Here is a 24,383-nt window from a genome sequence, read left to right as displayed (position 1 = left end):
TGCCTGACGCGAAACTTCCAGCATAGGAAGGCGGTGAGACTACCACTTAAAGTGGGAGCTCGGACCATACAGAGTGAGTATTGGGAAGGCGGTCACTTTTTGCCGGCCGGCAATTATCCAAATTTTTATTTTTTTTCCCGCAGTACAGATTTGCTGTAGCACATAGAGTGAGAGCGCATACGCTTTCATTCAATACACAAAATGGCTCCCATTAAGCGCAAGGGCAATACTGCCGAGGAGTCATCAGCCCGCAATCCTCAGAAACGTGTGCGCGTGGGGACCGAAGAGCACAAGACAGACGGCAAGAGCTCGACCGCGGGCTCTGCGCCGAAAGCTTCTGAGCTCACGGTATTGCGAGACGACGAACCGTCTTTCCCTCGAGGTGGTGGAAGTGTCTTGACGCCCCTTGAACGAAAGCAAATTCACATTAAAGCGACAAAGGATGTTCTCTTTGAGCAAAAGAGCGGCACTAAGAAGCCTTCCAAAGACGAGGATGAAGCTTTTGAAGACGATACGGATATGGAAGACGCAGACGAGGATGCTTCAACGCCCGCCAAGAAATCGCAGAAACGAAAAGGAAAGGCTAAGAAGGATGCGAAGCAGGATAAGCGTGAGAAGAAGGGTGTTCGAATTGAAGGCTTGAGTTTCAAGGTACGATTGTTCTTTCGCTATGAAGTTTTGTCGACTGCTGCTAACCAAGTCAGCGCCTGGTCCCGGGGGCATTGATTCTAGGACAAGTTTCAAGTATAAATGCTCACAACATCGGAATTTCGCTCCCGAACAACCTTACAGGTTATGTCCCTCTAACGTCCGTGTCAAAGACGCTCGAGAGTAAGATTGAGAAGATGCTAGAGGAAGACGAAGACTCGGATGAGGAAGAATTTGATTTGAACGACTACTTCTACCTTGGTCAATATCTACGGACCTACGTCGTATCTGTCGGGAACAAGTCGGCCGACGCCAGCTCGAAGAGCAAGAAGCGCATTGAGCTTTCGATCGATCCACGGTCCGCGAACACAGGCCTTCAGAAAACTGATTTGGTTGTCAACGCTGCTGTCCAAGCATCCGTTGTCAGTGTAGAAGACCACGGTTTGGTCATGGATCTAGGCATTGAAGGCTCCGATGTCAGGGGTTTCATGTCGTCCAAAGAAATCGACCCTAGGACGGACTATTCTACGATTAAGGAAGGTTCTGTCTTTCTGTGCATGGTCACAGGCCAAAACGCCAGTGGCAACGTGATCAAGTTATCTGCCAACCTCCAATCTTCCGGATCGATCAAGAAGTCGCATTTCCTTAGTGTAGCACCTACTATCAATTCCTTCGTTCCCGGTGCTGCAGCAGAGATCCTCCTGACGGATGTATCATCAACTGGAATGATTGGAAAAATTATGGGCATGCTAGACACCACTGTCGACTTGGTGCACTCCGGTGGCGCCACGGGCAAGACTGACCTGACGAAGAAGTATCACAATGGTGCTAAAATTAAGGGCCGTATTTCGTGCACATTCCCTGGCTCAGAACCCTACAAGATTGGTTTCTCGATGCTTGATCATGTTCAGAAATTCTCGACCGAAGGTCATGGGCCGAATTCCTCCGATGATGCGCCTGCCATCTCGGCCGTGATACCCGAGGCCACAATAGTGAATGTCGATCCAGGTCTTGGTGTTTACGTGCAAATCGGGTCAACAAAGCACATGGGCTTCGTCCATGTTTCGAGACTCGCGGATGGACAAGTGGAAACGATCTCTTCTGACCATGGACCTTTCAAAGTCGGCACAACCCACGAGGCAAGAGTTGTCGGCTATAGCGCCATCGATAACCTCTACTCATTGTCTTTCGAGAGGAAAGTCATTGACCAACCGTTCCTTCGCCTAGAGGATGTCACCCTTGGTGCAGTGGTCAAGGTAACCATCACCAAGGTTCTGGTTGGAGAATCAGGGGTTACTGGCCTGATTGTTTCCTTGACCGATGGCATTACAGGATTCATACCCTCGGTGCACTTTGCGGATACACGCTTACAGTTTCCTGAAAAGAAATTCCGCGAAGGGTTATCGATCACCGCGAGGGTCTTGTCGGTTAATCTTGAGAAGCGCGAAGTCCGCTTGACTCTGAAGAAGAGTTTACTGAACACTGAAGCTGCCGTCTGGAAAGACTACAGAGATATCCTTCCTGGAGCTCAATCCCCAGGAACTATTATCAATATTTTGCCAAATGGTGCTGTGGTTCAGTTCTACGGCAACGTTCGTGGCTGGCTTTCCGTATCAGAAATGAGTGAAGCTTACATCAAGGATCCTTCTCAACACTTCAAACTTGGTCAAGTTGTTAACGTTCATGCTTTGAACGTTGATGTATCTCAGGGCAAACTCTCAGTGTCCTGCAGAGATCAATCATTGCTTGCCGATAGTTACAGAACGGCCTTTAAGACTATTCAGCCTGGGCAGTCCGTAACAGGTACAGTCTTCGAGAAATCTGACGATTACGTTCTTCTGAGGTTAGAGGATCTCGGCGGCCTTGTGGCTCGGCTGGGCGTAGGTCAGGTAGCCGATGGATCAGCTTCTAAACGCTCCTCAACTCTTTCCAAAATTCGAGTGGGCCAGAAGCTCAACGAACTCGTCGTCCTCGACGTCCACCGTGCTCATCGCCTCATTCACGTTACCAACCGAGCAAGTCTCAAGAAGGCTACCAAAGAAGGGAAAATGCCGAGCACATTCGAAGAGCTCCAAGAGGGCGCCGAAGTGACTGGTTTTATCAGGAATATTACGCCTACCGGACTATTTGTGCAATTCCTTGGAGGACTTATTGGTCTCGTTCCCAGACGACTTGTCGGCTCGGAGGATTCGAATAAACCTGAGTTCGGGAAAGCTAACTTCCAGGTGGTCTCTGCGACTGTGCACTCCCTCGACACCGATTTCCGACGGTTCATCCTGAGCATGGATCCTGCGGAAGCGACACATGCTGGCCCTAAGAAGGAGTCTACGAAGAAATCTGCAAAGGAAAAAGCAGCCGCCGGCGATGAATCCCTTGCCAATCCTGTCGACGAGACCCTAAAGGCCAAGTCGGATATCACTGTCGGTCGAGTTCTGAAGTGCAAGATTAATTCAGTTAAGGGTACCCAAATTAATGTTAAACTCGCCGACAACGTCCAGGGCCGTATTGATGTATCCGAAGTGTTTGACAGCTGGGAAGATATTAGTGACAAAAAACACCCATTAAAGCACTTCCGTCCCGGCCAGGTCGTAACGGCAAAGGTGTTGGGTCTGCACGATGCTCGCAGTTACACATTCCTTCCCATCAGTCACCGCACGGGCAAGTTCAACGTGTATGAGCTTTCCATGAAGCCCAAGTTCGTCAAAGCAGACAACGCTACGCCGTTAACGATTGACCAGGTGCAAGCTGGTTCATCATCATTTGGTTTTGTCAACAATGTTGGCAATGATTTCTTCTGGGTCAGTCTATCCCCCAATGTCCGAGGACGATTGCGCTTCATCGACGCATCGGACGATATATCTCTTCTCGCCGATATAGAAAAGCAATATCCTATCGGTTGCGCATTGAAGTTTCGCGTCACTGGGGTCGATGCTGAGAAGGGCCACATTGATCTCTCAGCCAGAGAACGGTCTGAAAGCCTCACCTTTGATGATCTGTCTGTTGGCATGGTTCTACCTACCAGAGTGACGCGCGTTACGGACAAGCAGGTCATCATGCAACTCAACAATACTCTAGTCGGTGCTGTTGACTTGATTAACATGGCAGACGACTTCTCAAAGGCTGATCCGCACGCCTACCACAAGAACGAAGTCGTCCGCTCATGTATCGTCGGTGTTGACAAAGCCAATCGGAAGATTCATCTCTCACTGCGGCCATCAAAGGTCCTGAGCTCATCTCTTTCCGTTCAAGACCCAGAGATTACCTCCATGGAGCAGGTTAAAGTCAACGATATCATCCGCGGCTTCGTCCGACAAGTTTCCGATGGTGGACTTTTTGTGACTGTTGGTCACAATGTCGTCGCTTTTGTTCGCATTTCGGACCTGTCGGACTCCTATTTGAAAGAGTGGAAAGATTCGTTCCAGGTTGGTCAGCTCGTCAAAGGACGAGTAACCCTGGTGGATCCGGAGAACAAGAAGCTTCAAATGAGTCTTAAGGACTCTGTTCTTGATCCAAGCTTCAAGGCTCCTATAACACTTTATGACCTCAAGCCTGGCCAAATCGTGACTGGTAAAGTCCGTAAGGTGGAGCAGTTCGGTGCTTTTATTGTCATTGACGGCTCGTCCAATGTCAGTGGGCTTTGCCATCGCACCGAAATGGCGGATACTCGCGTGGAAGATGCGAGGACTCTGTACGAGGAAGGAGATGCCGTCAAGGCAAAGGTGCTTAAGGTGGATCGTGACCAAGGAAAGATCTCTTTCGGGCTCAAAGCTTCTTACTTCAATGACGATGCCGAGGATGAGAGCAGCGGTGATGAAGATAGTGATTCCGAAGGAGTCAGTCTTGACGGTTTTGGCGGTGCTGAGCTTGAAGAATTTGGCGAGAGCGATGAGGATGATGACAGCGATGTGTCCATGGGCGGAATGGATCTTGAAGATGAAAGTGGAAGTGAGGAGAGTGAAGAGGAAGAAGAGGGTGATGCTGTTGTTGATGAACCTACGAATAAGATTCGAAAGGGTGGCCTTGGCGCCGTTGGTTTCGACTGGAATGGCAACACACAGGACGATGAAGATGAGGCTATGCAATCCGATTCTGATGATGAGGACAAGGGCACACAGAAGAAGAGAAAACACCGACAGCCTGAAATCCTGGTTGACCGCACAGGGGAGCTCGATGCTAACGGCCCACAGTCCGTAGCCGACTACGAACGACTCCTGCTCGGTGAGCCTAACTCTTCGCTTCTTTGGCTGAAATATATGGCATTCCAGCTCGAGCTGGGCGAGGTCGAGAAGGCCAGGGAGGTTGCCGAACGTGCTCTCCGTACCATTACCATTGGCCAAGACACAGAGAAGCTAAACATCTGGGTGGCTATGCTGAACCTGGAGAACACATACGGCGACGATGACACCCTTGAGGAAGTCTTTAAGCGTGCTTGCCAATACAATGATACGCAGGAGATCTATGAACGGTTGACCAGCATCTACATACAGTCCGGCAAGAACGAGGTAAGAATCTCCTGATGTCCCCTAATCCTTTCCGAGCAACGCTAACAGTTAAACTATAGAAAGCAGACGAGCTCTTCAAGACAGCTCTCAAGAAGAAGGTCTTTCCCAATTCCCCCAAGTTCTTTATCAACTACGCCACCTTCCTGTACGACACTATGGCTGCCCCAGACCGCGGTCGTGGCCTCCTTTCCCGCGCCCTCCAATCTCTCCCCAAGAATACACACGTCGAAACCACATCCAAATTCGCACAGCTTGAGTTCCGCTCTCCCAATGGCGACGTTGAACGTGGCCGCACCGTCTTCGAGGGCCTACTCTCCTCATTCCCCAAGCGTGTTGATCTTTGGAACGTCCTCCTGGATCTGGAAATCAAAAACGGTGACGTTGAGCAGGTACGCCGGTTATTTGAGCGAGTCCTTGGTATCAAAGACGTGAAGAAGGGTGGTAGCTTGGCAATTGAGGAGGGTAAGAAGCTTAAACCTAAGCAGGCGCGCTTCTTCTTTAAGAAATGGCTTGATTTTGAGGAGAAGAAGGGTGATGAGAAGACGGTCGAGGAGACCAAGGCCAAGGCTGCGGAGTATGTCAAGTCCCTGCAGCAGGAATGATATCCTGCATAATGTTTCTTGATGATTACGGTGTTTCTTTGGGTCGATCTGTACTGTATATAAAAGCATCAATAGCCTGGTATTCTTTCTTCATAGAAGTTGAATGCAAAAGCCATTCCACATTTCTATTGGCTCTAGGTTGATTGATTTTGATACGTAGATATAGAGTAATCCTGGGTATCAATATTATGCTCCCCTCTTCTCTGCCATCAGGCGCCGATACTCCTCAACAATATTCCTCCTCTCACTCGCAAGCTCCTCACGCCTCCTCAAACTTCCCACAGATGAAGGCACATTGGCAACATCCACTTTCGCGCCGCCGCGCACTTTAAACACCTCCCTCGGCTTCTTCAGCTGGGGAGGCTCCTGCGCAACCTCAAACGGATTCACAGCCGCTCTTTTCTTCTTCAACTTCGCCCACGGATCAGGGCCATCATCATCATCAGCGCCTTTCCTCTTCTTTTTCTTCCCAGCTTCAGCCTCCCATTCTTTCCAAAGCTGCAACTGCTCCTCCATCTCCTCCTCTCTTTCCTCTCGCTCCGCCGCCTCGCGCTCCTTAATTCGAGCCTCGTCTTCACGCCATTGGGCTTGTAGCCGTTTCAGACGCTTCTCGTGCTTTGTTGTACGCGTCTCTCGAATCTTAGGAAGGTCCTTAAGGGTTGCTGGTTGGCTAGAGCGCTTCATGTCAGAAAGAGGCATTTCGCGATCCACGCGGGCGGCGAAGTCGGAGAGTTTCTCGCCGGGGAGGATTTTAGGTGCGTTTTTTGAAGCCGTCTTCCCTTCTGACTCTTCAGACTCTGTCGATGTTGTGGTTGATTGCTTTGTTTTCGTTTCGTTCTTGGATCTGCGTGGGACAGGGGTATCCTTGTCGCTGTCGCTGTCATCATCACTGCTATTTTCATCGCGCCTCCGCTTCTTATTATTTTGAATCTGCCTCCTCTCCTGAAACTGCATCAGCTGCCGAAATGCGCGTGGTGTATCATCATCCAAGGCAGATTTGCGTCTCGACGTTGTAGCAGTAGCCGCTTTTTGTTTCCTTGCGGACCCTTTGCCATCTTTCGACTGGGATTTCTGGTTTGTGTTCGGCTTTCCCTTTTCTTTACCTTTACCTTTGCCTGTAGGTTTTGACGGGTCTCGCACGGGGAGGGATTTGGCGATTAGGGTTGGGGGGAGGTCGTAGGCGCTGTTGTTGAACTTGTGAGATATTGCAGCTTTCTTAGTATTGAGAAAAAGTTTACCTTTCGTCATTATGCCTGCGCTTGTGTTTGTGAGGCATTGTGGGTTAACTCTCGATCGTTGACGAGCTGATAATATCGGATCTTCTTGAGCTGGAGTGCGATAATTTTTCGCATTGTTAGGGGTCTTATCTTATCGTGATCTTATCAGACTTACCGCTTCTGCTCCAGCAATTCTGCCGCTGTATATCGCTGTATATCGGTGTCTACGTCAATTGTTTCTCTAATTTCGATCGCGAACGGATAAGTATGGTCAAATCGTTCTTGTTGCTTGAAGAATTTATATTTGGTGCTTTTTTAAGAGATTGATGGCAGCGCCCACAATCGGGAAGTAGCGTAACGTTCACCATCGAATAGCTACGAGAGGTATAGTAGAAACTCGCAGGCTTGCAAAGTTTCTCCCTTCCAGCATTTCTGCCTAGTCCTAGGCAATTGAGTAGCGCAGCCTACTTCCTTAGACATAGATACGTTAGTCAATCACTGTGATATCATCACTTGGTAATATCTTGATCTCTACTTGAGTACTTCTAGTCTCAAAGCCCTCAACAGCATCGCTGGCAATTGGTGCTGCTATGGTTGCTTGGGGAAAACCATCCAGATCCTGCCTTTCTGCCTTGCTGCTGTAATGCTTGGTTCGCTTTCGAGTCATTATTTAACGGCAAGTGAGTGATGAAATATATCTGCCTAGCGACGCTTTACACCATACGGATATTGGGGCTTGACCGACCGTTTCCCGATACAGCCTTTATACTAGGCATCAGGCGGCCAGGACCTTGTCTCGCCGTGTACTTTGTTCGAAAACACACTTCCTCAGCCCTGGCAGATCCGATGGCTCAAGATGTTGAATAAGATGTTGAAGGTGAAACCAGGTCTTGCGAGCTGATCTATTACTGTAGTCAAAGACAGATGTTACTCTAGCAAACACCCCCACTGACCGCAGACGAGACTTCTCACAGGGTGGAAGGGACAAACAAGCATCATCTCTTGACGAACCAGGCCTGAAGTATAGTCCTGCAGTCTTTCGAAGGCCTTGAACGCAGCGAGGCGAGAAACGTGATGATCATGGAAGAAGCGGTTCCTAATTGTTAGGAATGGGTTGAAGACTCAAATAGATGGGATCTGGCTTCAGAAGGCTTGTTATTTGACGCCGAATCGGTCTGGAAGCAACTGAAATGCCCGGAAGTAGTGTTCTTCCTGTCAACGAGCATCCGAAGCGCAGCAACGAATATGGATTCTCACGCGGTGGCGAGCGGATAAGGACAGGTATTCTGTCCTGCTCGCTAAATAGTAGACCTGGGGTAGAATCTGCATAAGCCTTTAAAATATGAGGTCTTTTTCACCGACTGATGATACATGATCAACAAGAGGGTCCGTGGATAGACTGATTGCTTGCAAATCCTCGTGAAGGGGGGTTGGATTTGGTTTAAGACGGTGGCCTTGGTGGCCAATAGGAGCAGGCGGTGCAGCACATGGTCGTTTGGATCCTCTCCAGAGTCTGGGTCTTTGATGCCCCCCGGCCAAGTGCTTTGCCTGGGCGACGAATCCTTTGCTGTTCCCTGTGTGCATGCTTTGGACCCTGAGCCTGAAAATGTACTACCACGGGCCAGTAGTCCATCGATAAAGAGGGAAAGAAGGGCCCGGCGCCCGCATGCGCTATGGTGGGAAGGATAAATAGATAGCTCCACGTCCTCTGCTCGAGATAGTGTTGAACAGAATCAGAATCGGTGGATAGTGTCTGTGTATTCATGGCTATTACGCCAATGCTCATTCTTAGTCATGTCGTCCTCTTCATCCCCTGCGTCCCCTGATCGTTGTTCTCAGCCATGCTTTACCCCTCTACTTCCAGCCCCGCCCAGCAGCACTCACCAGGATATCAAAGAAAGTATCAGCGATAAAATAGCAGACAATAAAACAGCCACTGTTGGCTGCCGTGAGGTGCCAGAATCTGCCTACGGCTCAGACTCGGAAGAAGCGCGGGAGAAACACCAGCAAAGACGGAGACCGGGCTCGCTATGGGCCCACGGGATCGCTGCGGTCTCACCCAGGTTTGCTGCTTCTGCTGAAGACAAGGCATCGGAATCTTCTCTTCCATTACTTCCACTCCACACCAAGCACTCTGAGCATCGCCCTCGATGGCTCCGAACGCCAAACCGATCCCGCTGCCTTTTATATATCGTGGTGGCTTTTCTCACCATGTTGTAAGTACACAGCCCGGCTTCCGCACCAGCACCTACTCATCAATTACTAGGGGTATTTTCCAGTTCCTTTCGCTGGCTTGCGGTATCCTCATCTCGTTCTTCCCTGACGAGATCGATCGAGTAGCGGATCACTGGCGACAGCCTCAAAGCGCCGACCCATCGGACATTACTCGCTGGCCTACGGACATTTCACGGGATGTCTTCCCTGTTTCCTGCCATTCACATAATGATTATTGGCGCCGTGTGCCTCTTTATTCTGCCCTTGAGGCCGGGTGTACAGGCGTAGAGGCAGACGTGTGGCTTTTCGACGACGATCTCTTTGTCGGCCATACTCGCTCAGCTCTTACGCCAAGCCGTACATTGCGAAATATGTACATTGATCCATTGCTGAGTATACTGCGCAGACAGAATCCCATTACCAACTTCCATCCGGATATCGATCAGCCTCGGAATGGGGTTTTCGACACCGATCCTTCACAGACATTAGTCCTTCTCATTGACTTCAAAACAGACGGTGGCGAGACCTGGGACTATGTTTACGCACAGTTGACACCGCTCCGCGAAAGTGGCTACTTGACCTACTACAACGGTAGCGACGTTATCAAGGGCCCCATTACCGTTGTTGGCACGGGAAATGCCCCTTTCAATAAAATCGCCGGGAGTACCACTTATCGTGACATTTTCTTTGATGCACCGCTCGACCAACTAGTGGAGAATATCGACCGGATCGAGACCAAAGAGCGTCTGGAAGAACGGGCTGGTAATGCGCGCGGGGGCTTGTTGGGCGACTCTAATGGGGACATTGAACCCGATATCTTCAATACAACTAACAGCTATTATGCCTCGGTCTCCTTCAAGAAAGCCGTCGGTATCCCATGGATGCTGCACCTTACAGACCGCCAAGTGCAAACAATCAGATCCCAAATCAGGGCTGCTCACCGTCAAGGCCTCAAGGTCCGATACTGGGGAACACCAACCTGGCCACGGAGTCTGCGAAACCATGTATGGCGCGTTTTAGCCCGCGAAGGCGTCGATATGCTCAACGTGGACGATCTCCTGAGCGCAACAAGGAAGGAATGGGCGCCCAGCATTCTTGACTGGTGGCAATAATGCTGCTTCATGAATAGACAGCGACGAACATATCCTCTCGCGATATTCTATCTCGGAATATCTCGTTAAATAAGAGGTAGTGTCAGCGTCGATCTATATGCCTTCTATCGTGATGCTTACAAGGGCGTCAGCCTAGGTTGTGTTGACTGCATTGATATGGGATAGACGATAAGATTCTTGGTTTTGTTTTATACGAATATACCCCCGGCGTTGCGATGTTTCTGCTTCATGATTTGAATGATGAGAAGGCCTACTTGCAACAGCATTGATTTTTTACGTTCATTGTTAACCTTTTGATATATTGCTAGACTTAGATTCTGATAGTTTGCATAGCGGTCAGATGCAAATATAACTTCTGGGTATCTTCATGACGGTAGAAAATGGACAGGCGCTGTCACTAATCTTTGTGAGCGAGCAACCTCATCATGCCATATAAAGGAAATGGCAGAAAATGCGGGATCATAAACAAAACAGCGCATCCTCCCCAAACTCCCTCGCTATACTGCCCTCCTCCTTCAGGATACCGCCGAGCCAGTCTTTCGCTGTCTCGAAATCCGCTGCCCCAAATTTCACAAGAACACATCCTGCTCGCACCCTTGCCGCAGTAAACGTCACCTGAGAATCGTAGTTCTGTGGCACTTCCACAGCGGCCGGCGCAGAAGAAGACCAGTTCCGAGCCCCGATGCGCGGGAGAGAGGTGAACTTGTCCACGAAGAAAGATGAGAGTTTCTCGAATACAGGCCCATAGAGAATCAGCGTTCCGATTACGCCGTGGGGACTTGTGCGTTCGCGGATGAGGGATTTAGGTGGGTTATTTGTGGCCTGGGGAGCGGAGGTAGAGGTTTCGTGGTCGAGGATCAGGGAGTCCCGGAGAAGGAGTTTCTTCTTCTCTTTCTCCTCGCTGTTTTGGCTATAGGGGGATGGGGATGATATGGGATCATCGTGCAGCCATATCTCATTCTTTCCCTTCCACAGGTGAAAGTCCCAGTTTTCGCCGCGCGAGGTGCGGCCCTGCGTTACCCAGTCCAGAACGCAGAGACTACTTCGGGTAGAGCCCTTGGCTGTATTATCGATGATAAAGGTTTGGATCTGCTCGTAACGACTGTCTTTGAATGGCACCGAAGGGTCGGGGAGGTAGCACAATGCGGCTTCTTGTCCGATGCGAACCTCTAATGTCTGGCGACTTTGATCTGAAAGCCTGCGCCCCGGGGATGCTTCTGTCTTGAAGATCTTTGTGCTGCCCTGTGGCGTCGTGACGACGAGCCTAGTACGCGGCTCAAGGGTTATCGAGACGTCAATCTGGTCACCCGGGAGGAGACCTCCGCCGTAGGTGAGGAGGTAGAGGTGGACAGGTTGAAAGGCGGAGGATGATGCCGACTGCGGCAAGAAACCCCCGGTGCGCGTGAGGAGCTTGAGCGGATATTTGTAGGTCAGGGTGCTGAGGGAGGGATTCGCAGGGGGTAGCAGTGATAGGACGACTTTTCCCTGCCCGGGCTTCGCAATCGAGGACTCAAAGGGCAATTTGACTGGCATTTTTGTTGTTTATCGGGCGAAATCTTTAGGGGAGGATGCGTAGTGTCGGAGGAGGGAAGGACTTGGGATTCAGTAGCTTCGGTTTTGATGGCATGACGATAGCGCGGGCGTCAATGTTGGTACAGATGCCAGATGACGGTGTCTCAAGGTCGGTCTGCTTGGCTGGAGAGGGGGAATATCTGCTGCCGATTAAGTCGCTCCTGTCCAACCGTAGCTCAAGGCTGCGGAGAAGAGCTCCAAACGGAGTTTCTATGACAAGATGCAAACTAGGCACCTAGCATTGAGCGTCTTGGCTATTAATCTAGGCCGTACACAACCTCAAAGGCATCTGCGATGGAGCAAAAGATGGTTTCCATTACGGCATCAGCACCGCCCTCTCCTCTTCCCCGCCGCAGAGGCGCCGATCGCTGGGTTAATGCATCATGTGATTTGCATAAGTTTCCTTACTAATTTGTGTTTTATGGTTGAGCAGGTCTCAGGCACTACTAGGCATCAAAGCGCGTCTGTTCCGTCCAGTTGCTCGCAGGTCAACTCCGCGTCCTCCACTCCCCCCTTACTCCTCCATCGTCAAGTCCCATCCGACATAGCGGAATTCTCGTCCATTGGGTCTCGGTCCTCACTGCCGCTTGTAACAATTTCTACGCCCCTTCGACTGGTAGAGGACAACGCGCGCGCAGAAACATTTCATCCGTTGTCGCGTTTCCCGTTCAGCCCCAACAACCCCGCGTGCAAGTACGATCTTCGCCCGTCATCCGTCAATGTGTGTGGCATAAAGTGTCGGGATCTGTATTTGTCGCTATTGAGCTATCCTCACAATTCCTGCAAGGAACATGGAGCCCGAGTTACGCTTCTCCTCGCCCCAACCTGGATTAACCCAGGATACCGCATCACCCTCAAGAGACAGGCGAAAATCTGGTCGAGCGACGCGGCGACCTGAACTATTCTCACAAACCTATAGTGATGCCAATGGTGCGACCGCAGGCGGCGCCAAACGAAAGCGAACGACTACCGGTGATGAGAACGAAGATGAGGTTGAAGACGTGTCGGGGTCAGAAAGTGAGGAAGTAGATGAGGATGATGAGCCTGATGAGGAGGAGCTGCGCGAGAAGAGACGCGCAGCTCGCAAGGCATCCGCTAAGAAGTCCTCTTCTGGGACGAAAAGCAAGCCCAAGACTCAAGGGTCTCGGAGCGCGAAAAAGCCGAAAGTCACTGAAACCAGAATCGGAAATCAGCTGCCTTTGCGACCAGCTGCGAACGGGAAAAGGCTGGTCGCGCGGCCAAAGAAAATGCAGGTGCGGCCCAGTCTGGCTGCACGCGAGACTGGTCTTTATGGTATGGTTCGCGCTTTTCCCGTCATGTATTTGATCTGTCTGTCCTCTGGCTAACAGTTGCATTCGATAGCGGAGGTCTTCGGCAAGGGGCGTGACCCAGAAACTGTCGCTGCGGAATGGCTTACACAATACCAGGAGACACAGACAACTGCGATGCGCGACCTGGTTAACTTGGTGCTTAGGGCTTCAGGAACAGAAATCCAAATCACAACGGAGGACATTGAAGATGTTGACCATATATCACGACGGGTTACGGACATTCAGGAGGAATATGCTGCTGAACGCATTTCCGATTACCCCCTGATCTCGAAATCTCGAAAGTACCGATTTTTCCAGCCTGTCCTGGAAAACTTCTTTGTGGCTTTGATGCAAACCCTGCACCATTCTTCGGTGCTCTACGATGACAAAGTCCTCTACGAAAATCTCCAATCATGGCTGTCATCTCTCTCCTCTTCCACCTGTAGACCTCTCAGGCATACCGCAACCGCTGTCGCTTTATCAAACATGAACGCACTCTGCGTCATTGCACGGGAGGTGGTTACTTCAGTTTCAACCTCCCGCAAGCAGCTGGAGAATGAGAAAAAGAAAAAGACCGTCAACAAAGGCCGTGTTGATGCGATTAAGTCGTCTATTCAAGAGGGCGAAGCTAAACTCGAGCTTATAGATGACCTTCTCAAGGACGGAGTGAATATCATTTTCGTCAATCGCTACCGCGACGTCGACCCGAAAATCCGTGCACTAAGCATAGCAGCACTAGGATCGTGGATGCGCACTTACAGAGAATACTTTTTCGAGGGCCAATTTCTTCGGTATTGTGGTTGGATTATATCCGACAGCGATGTCCATACGCGGTCCGTTGCATTGCAGCAACTCCTGGATATATACTCGAATAAAGACAACATTGCTGGTGTGCGTTCTTTTACTGAACGATTTCGCCAACGATTTGTGGAAATAGCCACCCATGACTCCGACATAAGGATGCGTACCATGGCGATTGAACTACTTGACCTGATTCGAGATGCCGGACTGATTGAACCTGCTGATGTTGACACTGTTGGGAGGCTCATCTTCGATTCGGAGGCGCGTGTGCGCAAGGCAGCGGGCCCCTTTTTTGTCGCAAACGTCCAGGACGTTTTTGACTCGATGGTGGAAGAGCTTGCGGACGAGATTGGTGAAGTGTTCGGGGATGACGAAGATGAAGAAGATTTCGAATCACCCAAACGTTCATGGATCAAGTTCAGGTGTCTTGCAGACATCATTCAGGCTTATGATACTCCAGAAGACGAATCGGCCCCTGAACCAAGTATAAAAGCTCGAGACACCATCTCAGGTGTCTCAATGGACTCGCGCTTCGTTCTTGCCACTGAAGCTGTCTACCCGCACTTCGATGAACTGTCGAATTGGCAATCTTTGGCTGGCTATCTTCTGTTTGATCATTCTCAAATCTCTGATGACCCCAGTGATGATGACACCACTGGGACGGTCAAAAAGCTGTACAAAATGCAGGAAGGTCAAGAGATGATTCTGTTGGAGGTATTATGCTGTGCTGTTAAACTCCGAATTCTCGACGTTGCCAAGTCCGACATTGATAAACGAGGCCGGAAAGTAAAGGCATTGACCGACAGAATTCCAGAACAGCAAGAGGAAATCGCTCATAGTCTTGCCCAAATCATTCCACGGCTCTTGAGCAAATTCTGCTCGACGCCAGAGGCTGCTTCCGCGGTTCTACGCTTAGAGCACTTTGTGGACCTTGACAAGATTCAGGATCTTCAGAAAGATGCGACGGCCTATACATCCCTGTTGAACGACATAAATAAGCAATTCCTAACACATTCAGATCAGGATGTTCTAGCTGAGGCTAGCGTTGCGTTCCTCCACGCAAAGAGCTCGGATGATATGCGCGAAGCACTGGAGAGCAAAGTTCAAGAACTTTGGGATGATATGGTGGACACCCTCGGCAGATTGTCTCAACAAACCGATGTTACAAATGATAACCTGCTACCGTCTTCAGTCTTGAACGAGCTTAACAACACCGTGACAAGAATTTCCAACCTATCTAGTGTAATGGACTGCACACAGATACTTGAAACACCACTCTCCAACCGCTCCAAGGGTAGGAATAAGAAGGAGTCAGAGGCTCCGTTCAACACGTTGTTGCATCTGGTGCAAAGAGGCCCAAGGGTGGAGATACCAGCGGAAACCGACGACGTTGAGGATGCAAAAGTGGAGGCTGAAGTGGTGATCAACAGTATCAGGACGCTTTTGCTCTACTTCATGTGGAAGGTCCAAAATCTGCGATCTGCCCTTGAGGGTGGAAAAGCCAGATTTAGCACAGCATACTTCGAAGCCCTGACAAAGAGCCGACAGGTGTTCGTTGAGGCTCTCGTTACCATCGTAAAAGAGCGGTCCGGATTGGACGGCGTGCGCTTCGCCGCCACTACCACTCTTCTGGACCTTCAGACGCTGTTTGGCACACTGCGGAATGTCGGCCTTGGTGTTGGAAATGATGAAGATATCATCTTCCAGGCCCAAAGCTTAATTCACGAGTTCGATGACGATGCCCAGGGTCTCATCATGAAGGTTCACGGAATAGCCCTAAGAACGTATGCAAAGAAGGCACGCGTGCCCTTTGAACCCGCCGAAGATGACGCTCCGGCCTCCGACTCGGAACTCGAACGGGAACCAGTGGATGACGAGGAGGAAGAGCAAACACTTCGCGAGGAGCGACTGGCGAAAAAGATTTTTGCGGAGCAACGACTATGCGAACTAACTGGAAAGCTCGTGCTCGCAATCATCGGGCGCATCCTTGACACGTCCGGGCAATTAAAGAAGAAGCTACTGAGGCATAAGACACAGCTTGGTCCCAATTACCGCGAAGTTCTGGTATATCTCGAAGACCGACCCGCTAAACGTGCCGCTTCACGACCTGCCCAGTCTAAAGGGAAGCAGTCTACTGCCCAAGATGCAACCAAATCACAATCTGCAACCGTATCCAGCAAGGGCCCTATACAGACTAAGTCGAATGAGAGGGTTGACGAAGAGTTGGATGAGGAGGAGCGACGCGACAGTGATGAAGAAATGGAGGAAGATAACATTGACATTGACAAGGACAACGATGAAGACGGAGAAAACCAAGCCGCTACACCTGAGCCAGATGAAGATGAGATCATGGGTGATTGATGCCGTCACCCTCTCTTGTGTTTCCCCCTTGGCTTGTCCTTTTCGCTTTCCCAACGGAATCGGGTGTATACGGCGCTTGACTCTCTATTCACATGTTCAGATTCACGACTTGATTCATCAATTTTCATACCTCGCTGTGGTTTTAGCTTAGGTCTATTATTTCTTTCCATTTCCCTTGCAACTTCAGTGCCATACTCTTCTATATGATTCTATCCTCTTGTCCAGTACCCTTTTAGCTAACATTGCCGTTCTGTCTAAAGCTATACGTTCCTCGATGCGTTGTGTTGTGGGAGTTCATACTTTTTCCTTTCTCAATGAGAACCCTCAAGAGTAGGGTTAATGGCATTAATCATCAATGCATTGCTTTGTTTGGACTATAGCCTGCCATCATGGAGGACAACGAATGCTGCTCTATGGCGAACCAAGTATCGGCTCTTGCGGGTTGACAGTACGAAAGATGCTTGTGAGAGTCAGACTGTGAGCCACCAGGGTCTTGTTCAATATTCCTTATGTCATAATGCAAAGTGCAGTCGCCTTCAAGTCAAGAACTCCTTTGCACTAGTCATATCTCCACTACACGCCATAAATCTCAAATAATTCCATTCTGATATAGTTGGGGAAAATGACGTAAATGGGTTTTAGATTAGGGATGAACCTTTGTCCGAGAGAACATCAACGTCGTAGTATTGACATTATTATGTCAACGGCTGGTCGTGGGGAGACGCTATCTGGATCAAAGTGGCCCGAAGGAATTGTATGGTGCAAAACCGGAAAGTACTACGCGGTGCGGTTCAAGCTCTTTTGGGGCATAGATACGGATTCAAAGATATAAGCAGAAACAGACTTCCTCCGAGGACCAAGTCACCCTTATCAAGGGCAAAGGGTCGTAAAGAAAATTAACGAGGAGAACAACCGATTTAGAAACCTATAGACAATTACGCCTGTGTATGAGGAATGCTAGGGTGACCTGATAAATAAAGGGATACATGACGGTGAATCTTGTTTATCGTGAAATATCAAACCATAAGAGAAAAGGGGTGAATATAGAAATTCGACGGAATAGAAACAGATGAGCCGTCGAGAAGCCAGTTGGGGAAATAGAAAACCGAAACATCCTGGCGTGGTATCTAATATACTGATTCCGCAGATCCCAGATCACATCTGGAGGAATCAAGAGATACCACTTCAAGAAGTCGACATCGTGGAGCCTGCTGCGGGATAAGTGGCTGACTGCACGTAACCGATTTAATGTGGATTGAAGCCACAATCCACCCGCCAGGAGGGAAGGGGCTAAGGGATTGGACATGGAATATGCCCAAAGTTATCTTCCTTCATTTGAGCTTTTGTTTCTGGCTTTCCCAATTTACATATCCATGGAATCGCCGCCATTGGCGCCGCCGAAAGAGAACCCACCGGGCTGTTGTTGAGTGGCGCCCAAAGTAAATCCAGTCTGTGTTTGTTGAGGAGCAAGTTCATCAATGTCACCCGCAGCCTCGTCTTCATCTGAGAAGTACTTCTCGATGATGTTGTATGCCTTCATGTAGATCTCTTCATTGGCATTGTTCTGGCAGTCGTGGATCTTCTCCATACCACCAGCCTCTTCAATGAACAAGGCATAGCGGTTCACGTGAGCGTCACCCTGTCCAGCCTCCTTGTCCATCTCACCAACCTTGAGGATGTTCTCAAGGCCGTCGAGAGCAACTTGGATGATCTTGTTATCAGGGCACGCTAGGAGGTCACAGAGTGGCTTGATGCACCCTTGAGTAACAAGATAGCGGATCTGGTCGGGCTTCTGCAAACCACCCGATGTGGCGTTGGAAATAGCCCAGCAAGCTTCCTTGCGAGTCTTGAAGTCACCGTTGGCAAGGAGATGGACAAGCGGGGGGATGATACCAGCATCGATAACAGATTGAATCTGACTGGAGTTACCAGCAGTGATGTTGGAAATGGTCCAACAAGCTTCTTTCCTGATACCATCTTTTGTTGAGCTAAGGAGGGAGAGAAGGGCAGGCAGAGCCCCACAGTTGATGATAACCTGTGTCTGAACATCATCACCAGTGACGATGTTGCCAACGGAACGAAGGGCGGGGGTTTGAACAGAGGTGGAGGCGTGCATCAAGAGCTCTACAAGGCGACGAGGAATGCCGGCTTCGATGACGGCTTGGATCTTCTCATTGGGTCCGTCGGAAAGGTACGAGATAGCCCAGCATGCATCAATGAGGACCTCGTCATCAAGCATGTAAATGAGCTTGGCAAGAACAGGAAGGGCGGGAGCAATCTGGCAGAATGTTAACAAGGGCCGTAGCGTACGTGCTGATCCGGAAGTAACATACCGTGTTCCAATCGGGCTGAGGAGTCTTGCCACGGCAGAAGTTGCTCAGTGTCCATGTAGCGTTGCGCAGCATGCTAATCTTGCGACCATCATTGATCAGAGTCAAGAGAGGGCGCAGAGCGCCGGCGTTAAGAACGAAGTCGCGGCATTGAGGGCTATCACCAGCAATGTTTCCGAGGGCCCAGACGGCTTGTTCGCGCACATCAGGTTCTGGGCTGCTCAATAGCTCGACGAAGATTGGCACAGCGCCAGCTTCAATGACTACCTGAGTCTGTTGCGCAGATCCAGATGCGATGTTGGTCAAGGCCCAAGCAGCCTCAAATTGGACTAGAGTGTGAGGGGATCGGAGGAATTCCACAAAGCGAGAAACAACACCAGTCTCGATAACGCGCTCGATGGGCGGGTTACGTTCCTTGGAGAGGAGCTTTCTGAACTTGGTTGTCGCTTGGATTTGAGCTTCGATCTGGTCGGAGAAAACACCCTTGACCATCTCTGGTAACTCGACATTGAGCTAAGGAGAGCCATATTAGCACATTTCGCTTTTCGGACATAATGTCGAATGAACCAGCGCAAAAACTAGAACGCCGGTTATATATTGCCCCGCGATGATAAGACCATGTTCGGGCGGTGAGCATCTGCCGCATAGGGACAAAGGAGAAGCACATGAAGTATATGGGCAACGGTACACCAGCATAAAATACGACGACAAAAGAGTATAAGTAGAATCATACATACCTCACTTTCAATAGCACTCGCCTCGTCGTCACTCTCGGCGGCAGCCATGCCACCTCCTACACCAATTCCGCCATCCCGAGTCTGGATACCACGTCGCTTGGCCAAGTTTTCTTCTCTCTTCTGCTTTCGAATTTCGACTTGCTGCTCCTCACGACGACGGCGGAGTTCATCAGGCCGAAACTGGTTTCGAGCCTTGTATTGGGTGCGGCGATGCTCTGGGATATAGCGTTCGGCCATGGTTGGTTGCTGAGGTGAGGGAACAAAAACAAAGCCCACCACAACGGGTCACTTTAGGAAAAAGAAAAGCTGTAAAGCGGAAAGAAGGGTGGGAATAAGGTGATGAATATAGTTGAAAGACGAGAAAATGAGAAATCCCAAGCAGACAAGCAAAATATAGTCAGATAAAGGAGATGGAAAAGCCTTCGCGGGGCGACTGGCAGTGTGAAAGAAGGAGGGGAAAAATAATGAGTGTTTGACGCTCTGACTGGAGTCTGCCGCAGTCACGGGACTATATTTATGCCTTAGGCTCATGACAAGGCTAGCGCTTCCTACTTATCTGTAGGCGCCCAAGCGATTTTAGCGCGGATCGACAAACAATAATACAAGACACCGAGGCCGAGACGCGTCGATAACCGCTGCGGCGCCTCCATTCTCAGAACTGTCCGTCATCTTCGCAATGACGCCTCTTTGATATCGCGCACGGCGCTGCTCTTCTTGTGAAATCGTGATGAGAAATGACTCTGACTTACTTAATCAACAAGGACAAGGTTGTGTCACAGATCACGACAGCCTTGAACAAGTATGGCTCCCCAAGGCCCTCGACTTCCGCCCAACTATGTCAACGTTAACGATGCGATTGTGAGGAGGGGCGTCCTAAGTGTCATAGGAGTGGTAGTCGATATCATGGGTGGCACTGCTTACAGAACTAATGGCACCTCCATGTGCATAACATTCACAATTAAGGATCAAAACCTAGATAATGGGCATGTATGGGACGGTCTCAGGATTAAATACTTCAAAGAATCCGAGACTCTGTTACCTCCTGTTCAAGAGGGTGATGTTATTCTATTACGGGATCTTCGCGTTCGTCTAGCCAATGCACCTTAACGATACAGTGCTGACTGGCCTCCCATGCAGATCAAGATATGGAATGGAAAAGTACTGGGAGTGGCGCCTCAGGATAGAATCATTCCATGGGCTGTCTTTCGCCCAGATAGAGATCCGACCGCTCATCTCCCCGCACTCACCGGTCCCAGTCCTTTTGAGCCAACATATCAGGAGAAGACTTATGCGGCGTCTTTACTAGAAGCTTCGCCAGGTGCATTTCGCTCTGTCACTGTTACTAGATCAAATCTGGCACAAGTATCAGCCTCAAGGCCCGCATTGACAGCTAAGAAATTCTCACTTCTTCAAGATATTCAGGACGGACAATTCGTGGATCTTATCGGCGAGATAATCAAGATTTATGGCAATGACAGCGAGAAAGCAACTCTGTACCTTACCGACTACACGAAGAATGACAATTTGTTCCTTTACGCATCAGACGATGATGATGATTCTGGCCACGGCCGCGAAGGAGACCCTTACGGCTATATTCAGCGGCAAAAGAAGAATTGGAATGGCCCAGTCGGTCGTATGAGCATCCAAATAACGTTGTGGGAACCACATGCATCGTTTGTCCGGGGCAATTTTAATATAGGCGATATTGTCCGCCTCAAAAATGTCAAAATCAAATGGAGTCGTGTCGAGCAAGGTAGTCTGGAGGCTGTCGTTCATGGAAATCGTGCCAATCCGGACGAAACGAACGCTTTTCCAGTGGATTCCAATAGTGATCCCCGAGTCCAGCAATTGCTAGCTCGAAGAGAAGCCTATTGGAATGCGCGACCAAAAAAGCAGAAGAGGAAACCAATTGAAGACAATGAACGGCCCTCGAAGAAGCCCAACAAAAGACAATCAAAAGTAGCACCCAAGAAGGAATCGGGCCAGACAATTCTCGATATCAAGAAACGGATGGCCGTTAACGAGCACGGTAAGCATTTTCTCTCATTTGGAGCAGACTGCAGCCTTCAATATACTAAGCCTCGTTTCGCCATAGTCGAGCCTCGCGTACCACCAAGCGGCGTGCACGCTCAGTCCCTTGAGGCTATATTAAACAACCCATCCCACGATAACACATCCACAAGCGGTATCAGGTACCGTCTCCCATTTCAGAATTTCTGTTATCTCACTACAGTTCGCGTAGTCGACTTCTATCCACCGCTATTAGAGGACTTTGCCGTCCATAAAGAACAGGTGTCCCTTGCGTACAACAGAAAGCGCGACCCTGCTTCTCGAACATTTAAAATATGGGAATGGCGCTTCTGTCTTCTTGTTGAAGGCTCCCTCCCAGCCACCGTAGGGCAGTCGAACGAACGTGCTAAGCTATTCGTCTCTAACTATGAGGCTGAGCATCTCCTACAATTAAACGCAATGGAGTGAGTTCTGAACATGCCAAGGTACTGTTAGTTCACCAACTGACAAGTCGTCTTCTCGCAGTTTGCGCAGACATTCAGAAGTCCTGGGACAACTGAGAGAAAAACTTTTCATTCTATGGGGTGATCTGGAAGAGCGGAAGAGAAGAGCTATTGAAGCCGGCAATAAGTCCCTAGATATAGGGCCGGTCTCGTCTAAACCGTTTAATTGCTGTATCATGGAATACGGTGTTAAATGCAGCCATCCTCGTGACTCAAACAAGGGCCACGACGGGCGCTCATATGGTTGTACTGATCGAGATTGCTTTGGATGGGAGAGAAGATTTGGACTACTAAAGACGACTATTCATGGATGACCATGCACAAGAAGTGTTCAACGTTGATATGGAAAATTGATCTTCCAGTCGCTTGGAAGACATAATTGCTGCGGTATCGTTTGTTACCGCATATCTTCCATCATAATATCATAGCTCTTGAGCTGATTGGAAAGAGGCAAAAAGGTCAGAGCAAAGCGCACCAGGCGATATGAAACAGCAAGGGTGTCATCTGGAAAATATTTCAAAGCCAACGCCATCCATATTGTTACAGCCCCGTCAATTTTGGTGAAACCACGAGAAACGCCCTTTATAACAATTATCATGAACGTGAAACTGAGAGCGAAGCATCAGACCTTTGTCACTTTAACGATATTGGTATCAATCCCGTGGGCAGCAGTACTAAACCGGCAACTCGAACCCCAATAGCAGTCTTTTCTTCCAACTTCGCTTTGGGGGCAACGATGGCCGTACATACACTCGGGGTCGTCACAGTCCAATCCATATCGACATGGAGTCATTCGCGCGACGGCTGTTAGGGTATGAAGCTCGGATTTGGTTAGTTTGCGAGAATGGTCATGGTGACAATTCTCATTCGGGCATTCGCCTTGTAGATAGTAATAATTGCATAGCTTCATTTTCTTGATGCGGTTCACTTCTTCCCGAGGTATGCTCCCAATGTCGAGTCGGTCTACACGTTGGCCGTACTTATTCCGTTCCACAACCTTAGGACGGGAGGAGATAGGTTTCTGACGCACCAACTGAAAATCATCAGAGCCGTGAGAGCTGGCCGGCGTTGACGATATAGGTGCGCTATTACTGGCTGTGGTAATATTGCTCGGCGTTCGAGAAAGCGGTGCTACATGAGGATTCGGCGACGGGGTGAGGAGAGAGCGAGGTTTGGTGGCCACCGCAGCTTTCCAAGAGATCCAAGCGGTGTTGTTTATCTTCGAATCCCGGAAGATTTCAGGAAACTTAGTGAACCTATAATGTGTTTTAAGAGGCTCGAGATCCTTTCCGAATGGGATCCCCTCGATTAGTGATAGTCGACCTGAAAGCTCCATATCTGCTAATGTCTCTTCCAAAGTCTGAAGGTATGGCGATTCTTCTGAACAACCTAGGAAAATCTGGTGACAGTGGCAGTTGTATAGATGTAATTTGAAGGTCTCTGCGGAAATATCGGCAACCAGTCAGCGCAAATCTCGAACTGCAAGTACATTGCATACCTTTTATCTTATCGTGCGCAGCGTTTTTCCCCGTTCCGACATCGATAAAGTCGAACAACGGGAAGCTGCTATTGAAGCCTCGAACGAATTCATCAAGTAAAGAAGGATCCATCACAACTCCGGTACGGATACAAGCATCGCATAGCGCCTTCATGTTGACGTACATTTTCGTAACGATCTTCGGAGATATAATAGTTGGGAAGTTATCCGCAACATAGATTTCCACTGCGAAGGACAATTCCTTCGCTGCTCTTCGTCCACCTTCTTCTCCCAGCTGTAATAACTCGTCCTTAAAGATCATTCCGTCTCCATCTAGAAGTACAACTATAAATGGTTCGCGGTTCTGTACGACGGAGGAGAGCCGTCAGCAATTGATGCAATGACACAATATTGGGTAATATCCAATGAGAGAGTGCTGACCATGATAGCTTTAGTGCGCGATATTTGTTCCATCAACTCCATCTCATGGATCTGTATATCACGATTAAAACGCTTTTCACGATCATGGTCAAGTTGTTCTTGTTTATATGCGCCTTCTAGCTCAGTCACACGTTGTATGAGTTCCTAGCGGGCGAATGGAGTGTTAACACAAGTAGGCCTGGAGAGTTCGACAGGCCATATCGGGATACCTCAATCAAAGTGTCTTTCTTCTGTTCCACAGAAGTGAGTTGTTGGTAGCGTTCAAAATATGCGCGGACCGACATGATGCTTAAAGAGACAAAAAGTGCTATTCGAAGACAAAGAAATCATTAGAGAGACCTGAAGCCGGAACGTAGGTTGAAGACGGAGTATCCGATTCGATTATTGAAAGGTGATCGCGGAGAACTTGGGAAATGGCGCTTATGGTAGACAAGTGCGAATTAAATGGGAGAATCTGGGCCACAATTCATTCATTGTACTTGCACAGATCAAGTGAAGCTCTGCCAATGGTTGTTTGGTTCTATCTATTCATTGCTAATATTCCCC

The 24,383-nt window shown here is 49.4% G+C and overlaps 8 protein-coding genes across 8 annotated transcripts; 4 read left to right on the top strand and 4 right to left on the bottom strand.

Annotated features, from left to right (window-relative positions):
• Positions 1-201: 201 nt before the first annotated feature.
• BDW70DRAFT_168510 (putative rRNA biogenesis protein RRP5) lies at positions 202-5,880 on the top strand (the record flags this gene model as incomplete). Its single annotated transcript, XM_073742485.1, has 3 exons — positions 202-651; positions 705-5,150; positions 5,210-5,880. The coding sequence occupies 3 exons, from the start codon at positions 202-204 to the stop codon at positions 5,750-5,752; spliced, it is 5,439 nt and encodes a 1,812-aa protein (XP_073595420.1). The 3' UTR covers positions 5,753-5,880.
• A 58-nt stretch (positions 5,881-5,938) lies between these two features.
• On the bottom strand, positions 5,939-7,000 carry BDW70DRAFT_160534 (uncharacterized protein; the record flags this gene model as incomplete). Its single annotated transcript, XM_073740858.1, has 1 exon — positions 5,939-7,000. One exon carries the CDS (start codon positions 6,998-7,000, stop codon positions 5,939-5,941), a length of 1,062 nt encoding a protein of 353 aa, XP_073595419.1.
• A 1,658-nt stretch (positions 7,001-8,658) lies between these two features.
• BDW70DRAFT_59039 (uncharacterized protein) lies at positions 8,659-10,525 on the top strand. Its single transcript, XM_073744349.1, has 2 exons — positions 8,659-9,185; positions 9,236-10,525. The coding sequence occupies exons 1-2, from the start codon at positions 8,764-8,766 to the stop codon at positions 10,293-10,295; spliced, it is 1,482 nt and encodes a 493-aa protein (XP_073595418.1). The 5' UTR covers positions 8,659-8,763; the 3' UTR covers positions 10,296-10,525.
• On the bottom strand, positions 10,526-12,152 carry BDW70DRAFT_59040 (urease accessory protein UreD). Its single transcript, XM_073744350.1, has one exon. The coding sequence runs from the start codon at positions 11,826-11,828 to the stop codon at positions 10,755-10,757; it is 1,074 nt and encodes a 357-aa protein (XP_073595417.1). The 5' UTR covers positions 11,829-12,152; the 3' UTR covers positions 10,526-10,754.
• A 270-nt stretch (positions 12,153-12,422) lies between these two features.
• On the top strand, positions 12,423-16,509 carry BDW70DRAFT_59031 (cohesin subunit IRR1). Its single transcript, XM_073744348.1, has 2 exons — positions 12,423-13,160; positions 13,230-16,509. The coding sequence occupies exons 1-2, from the start codon at positions 12,659-12,661 to the stop codon at positions 16,337-16,339; spliced, it is 3,612 nt and encodes a 1,203-aa protein (XP_073595416.1). The 5' UTR covers positions 12,423-12,658; the 3' UTR covers positions 16,340-16,509.
• Positions 16,510-17,319: 810 nt separating this feature from the next.
• On the bottom strand, positions 17,320-19,841 carry BDW70DRAFT_59026 (karyopherin alpha). The gene is made up of 3 exons (XM_073744347.1): positions 19,407-19,841; positions 18,673-19,182; positions 17,320-18,617 (listed from the first exon to the last, which is right to left on the bottom strand). Exons 1-3 carry the CDS (start codon positions 19,641-19,643, stop codon positions 17,703-17,705), a joined length of 1,662 nt encoding a protein of 553 aa, XP_073595415.1. The 5' UTR covers positions 19,644-19,841; the 3' UTR covers positions 17,320-17,702.
• Positions 19,842-20,207: 366 nt separating this feature from the next.
• BDW70DRAFT_150730 (telomere-binding alpha subunit central domain protein) lies at positions 20,208-21,884 on the top strand (the record flags this gene model as incomplete). Its single annotated transcript, XM_073739199.1, has 3 exons — positions 20,208-20,489; positions 20,544-21,435; positions 21,502-21,884. The coding sequence occupies 3 exons, from the start codon at positions 20,208-20,210 to the stop codon at positions 21,882-21,884; spliced, it is 1,557 nt and encodes a 518-aa protein (XP_073595414.1).
• A 657-nt stretch (positions 21,885-22,541) lies between these two features.
• Positions 22,542-24,121, bottom strand: BDW70DRAFT_160528 (CCCH zinc finger protein; the record flags this gene model as incomplete). Its single annotated transcript, XM_073740857.1, has 4 exons — positions 22,542-23,359; positions 23,418-23,760; positions 23,838-23,981; positions 24,047-24,121. 4 exons carry the CDS (start codon positions 24,119-24,121, stop codon positions 22,542-22,544), a joined length of 1,380 nt encoding a protein of 459 aa, XP_073595413.1.
• Positions 24,122-24,383: the final 262 nt, after the last annotated feature.

The sequence above is a fragment of the Aspergillus foveolatus genome (genome assembly GCF_047715535.1).
Source record: "Aspergillus foveolatus strain CBS 279.81 unplaced genomic scaffold BDW70scaffold_28, whole genome shotgun sequence".
Taxonomy (NCBI): Eukaryota; Fungi; Ascomycota; class Eurotiomycetes; order Eurotiales; family Aspergillaceae; genus Aspergillus; species Aspergillus foveolatus.
This window is presented reverse-complemented; position numbering and strand designations above follow the sequence as displayed.

Excerpts from the sequence above, each read along its gene's own strand:
- BDW70DRAFT_59039 (XM_073744349.1), top strand. The coding sequence starts at position 8,764 with ATGTCGTCCTCTTCATCCCCTGCGTCCCCTGATCGTTGTTCTCAGCCA. Across the intron at positions 9,186-9,235 it reads GTGGCTTTTCTCACCATGTT|GGGTATTTTCCAGTTCCTTT; the intron begins GTAAGTACACAG and ends ATCAATTACTAG.
- BDW70DRAFT_59040 (XM_073744350.1), bottom strand. The coding sequence starts at position 11,828 with ATGCCAGTCAAATTGCCCTTTGAGTCCTCGATTGCGAAGCCCGGGCAG.
- BDW70DRAFT_59031 (XM_073744348.1), top strand. The coding sequence starts at position 12,659 with ATGGAGCCCGAGTTACGCTTCTCCTCGCCCCAACCTGGATTAACCCAG. Across the intron at positions 13,161-13,229 it reads ACGCGAGACTGGTCTTTATG|CGGAGGTCTTCGGCAAGGGG; the intron begins GTATGGTTCGCG and ends TGCATTCGATAG.
- BDW70DRAFT_59026 (XM_073744347.1), bottom strand. The coding sequence starts at position 19,643 with ATGGCCGAACGCTATATCCCAGAGCATCGCCGCACCCAATACAAGGCT. Across the intron at positions 19,183-19,406 it reads CGAGTGCTATTGAAAGTGAG|CTCAATGTCGAGTTACCAGA; the intron begins GTATGTATGATT and ends GGCTCTCCTTAG. Across the intron at positions 18,618-18,672 it reads CTCAGCCCGATTGGAACACG|ATTGCTCCCGCCCTTCCTGT; the intron begins GTATGTTACTTC and ends ACATTCTGCCAG.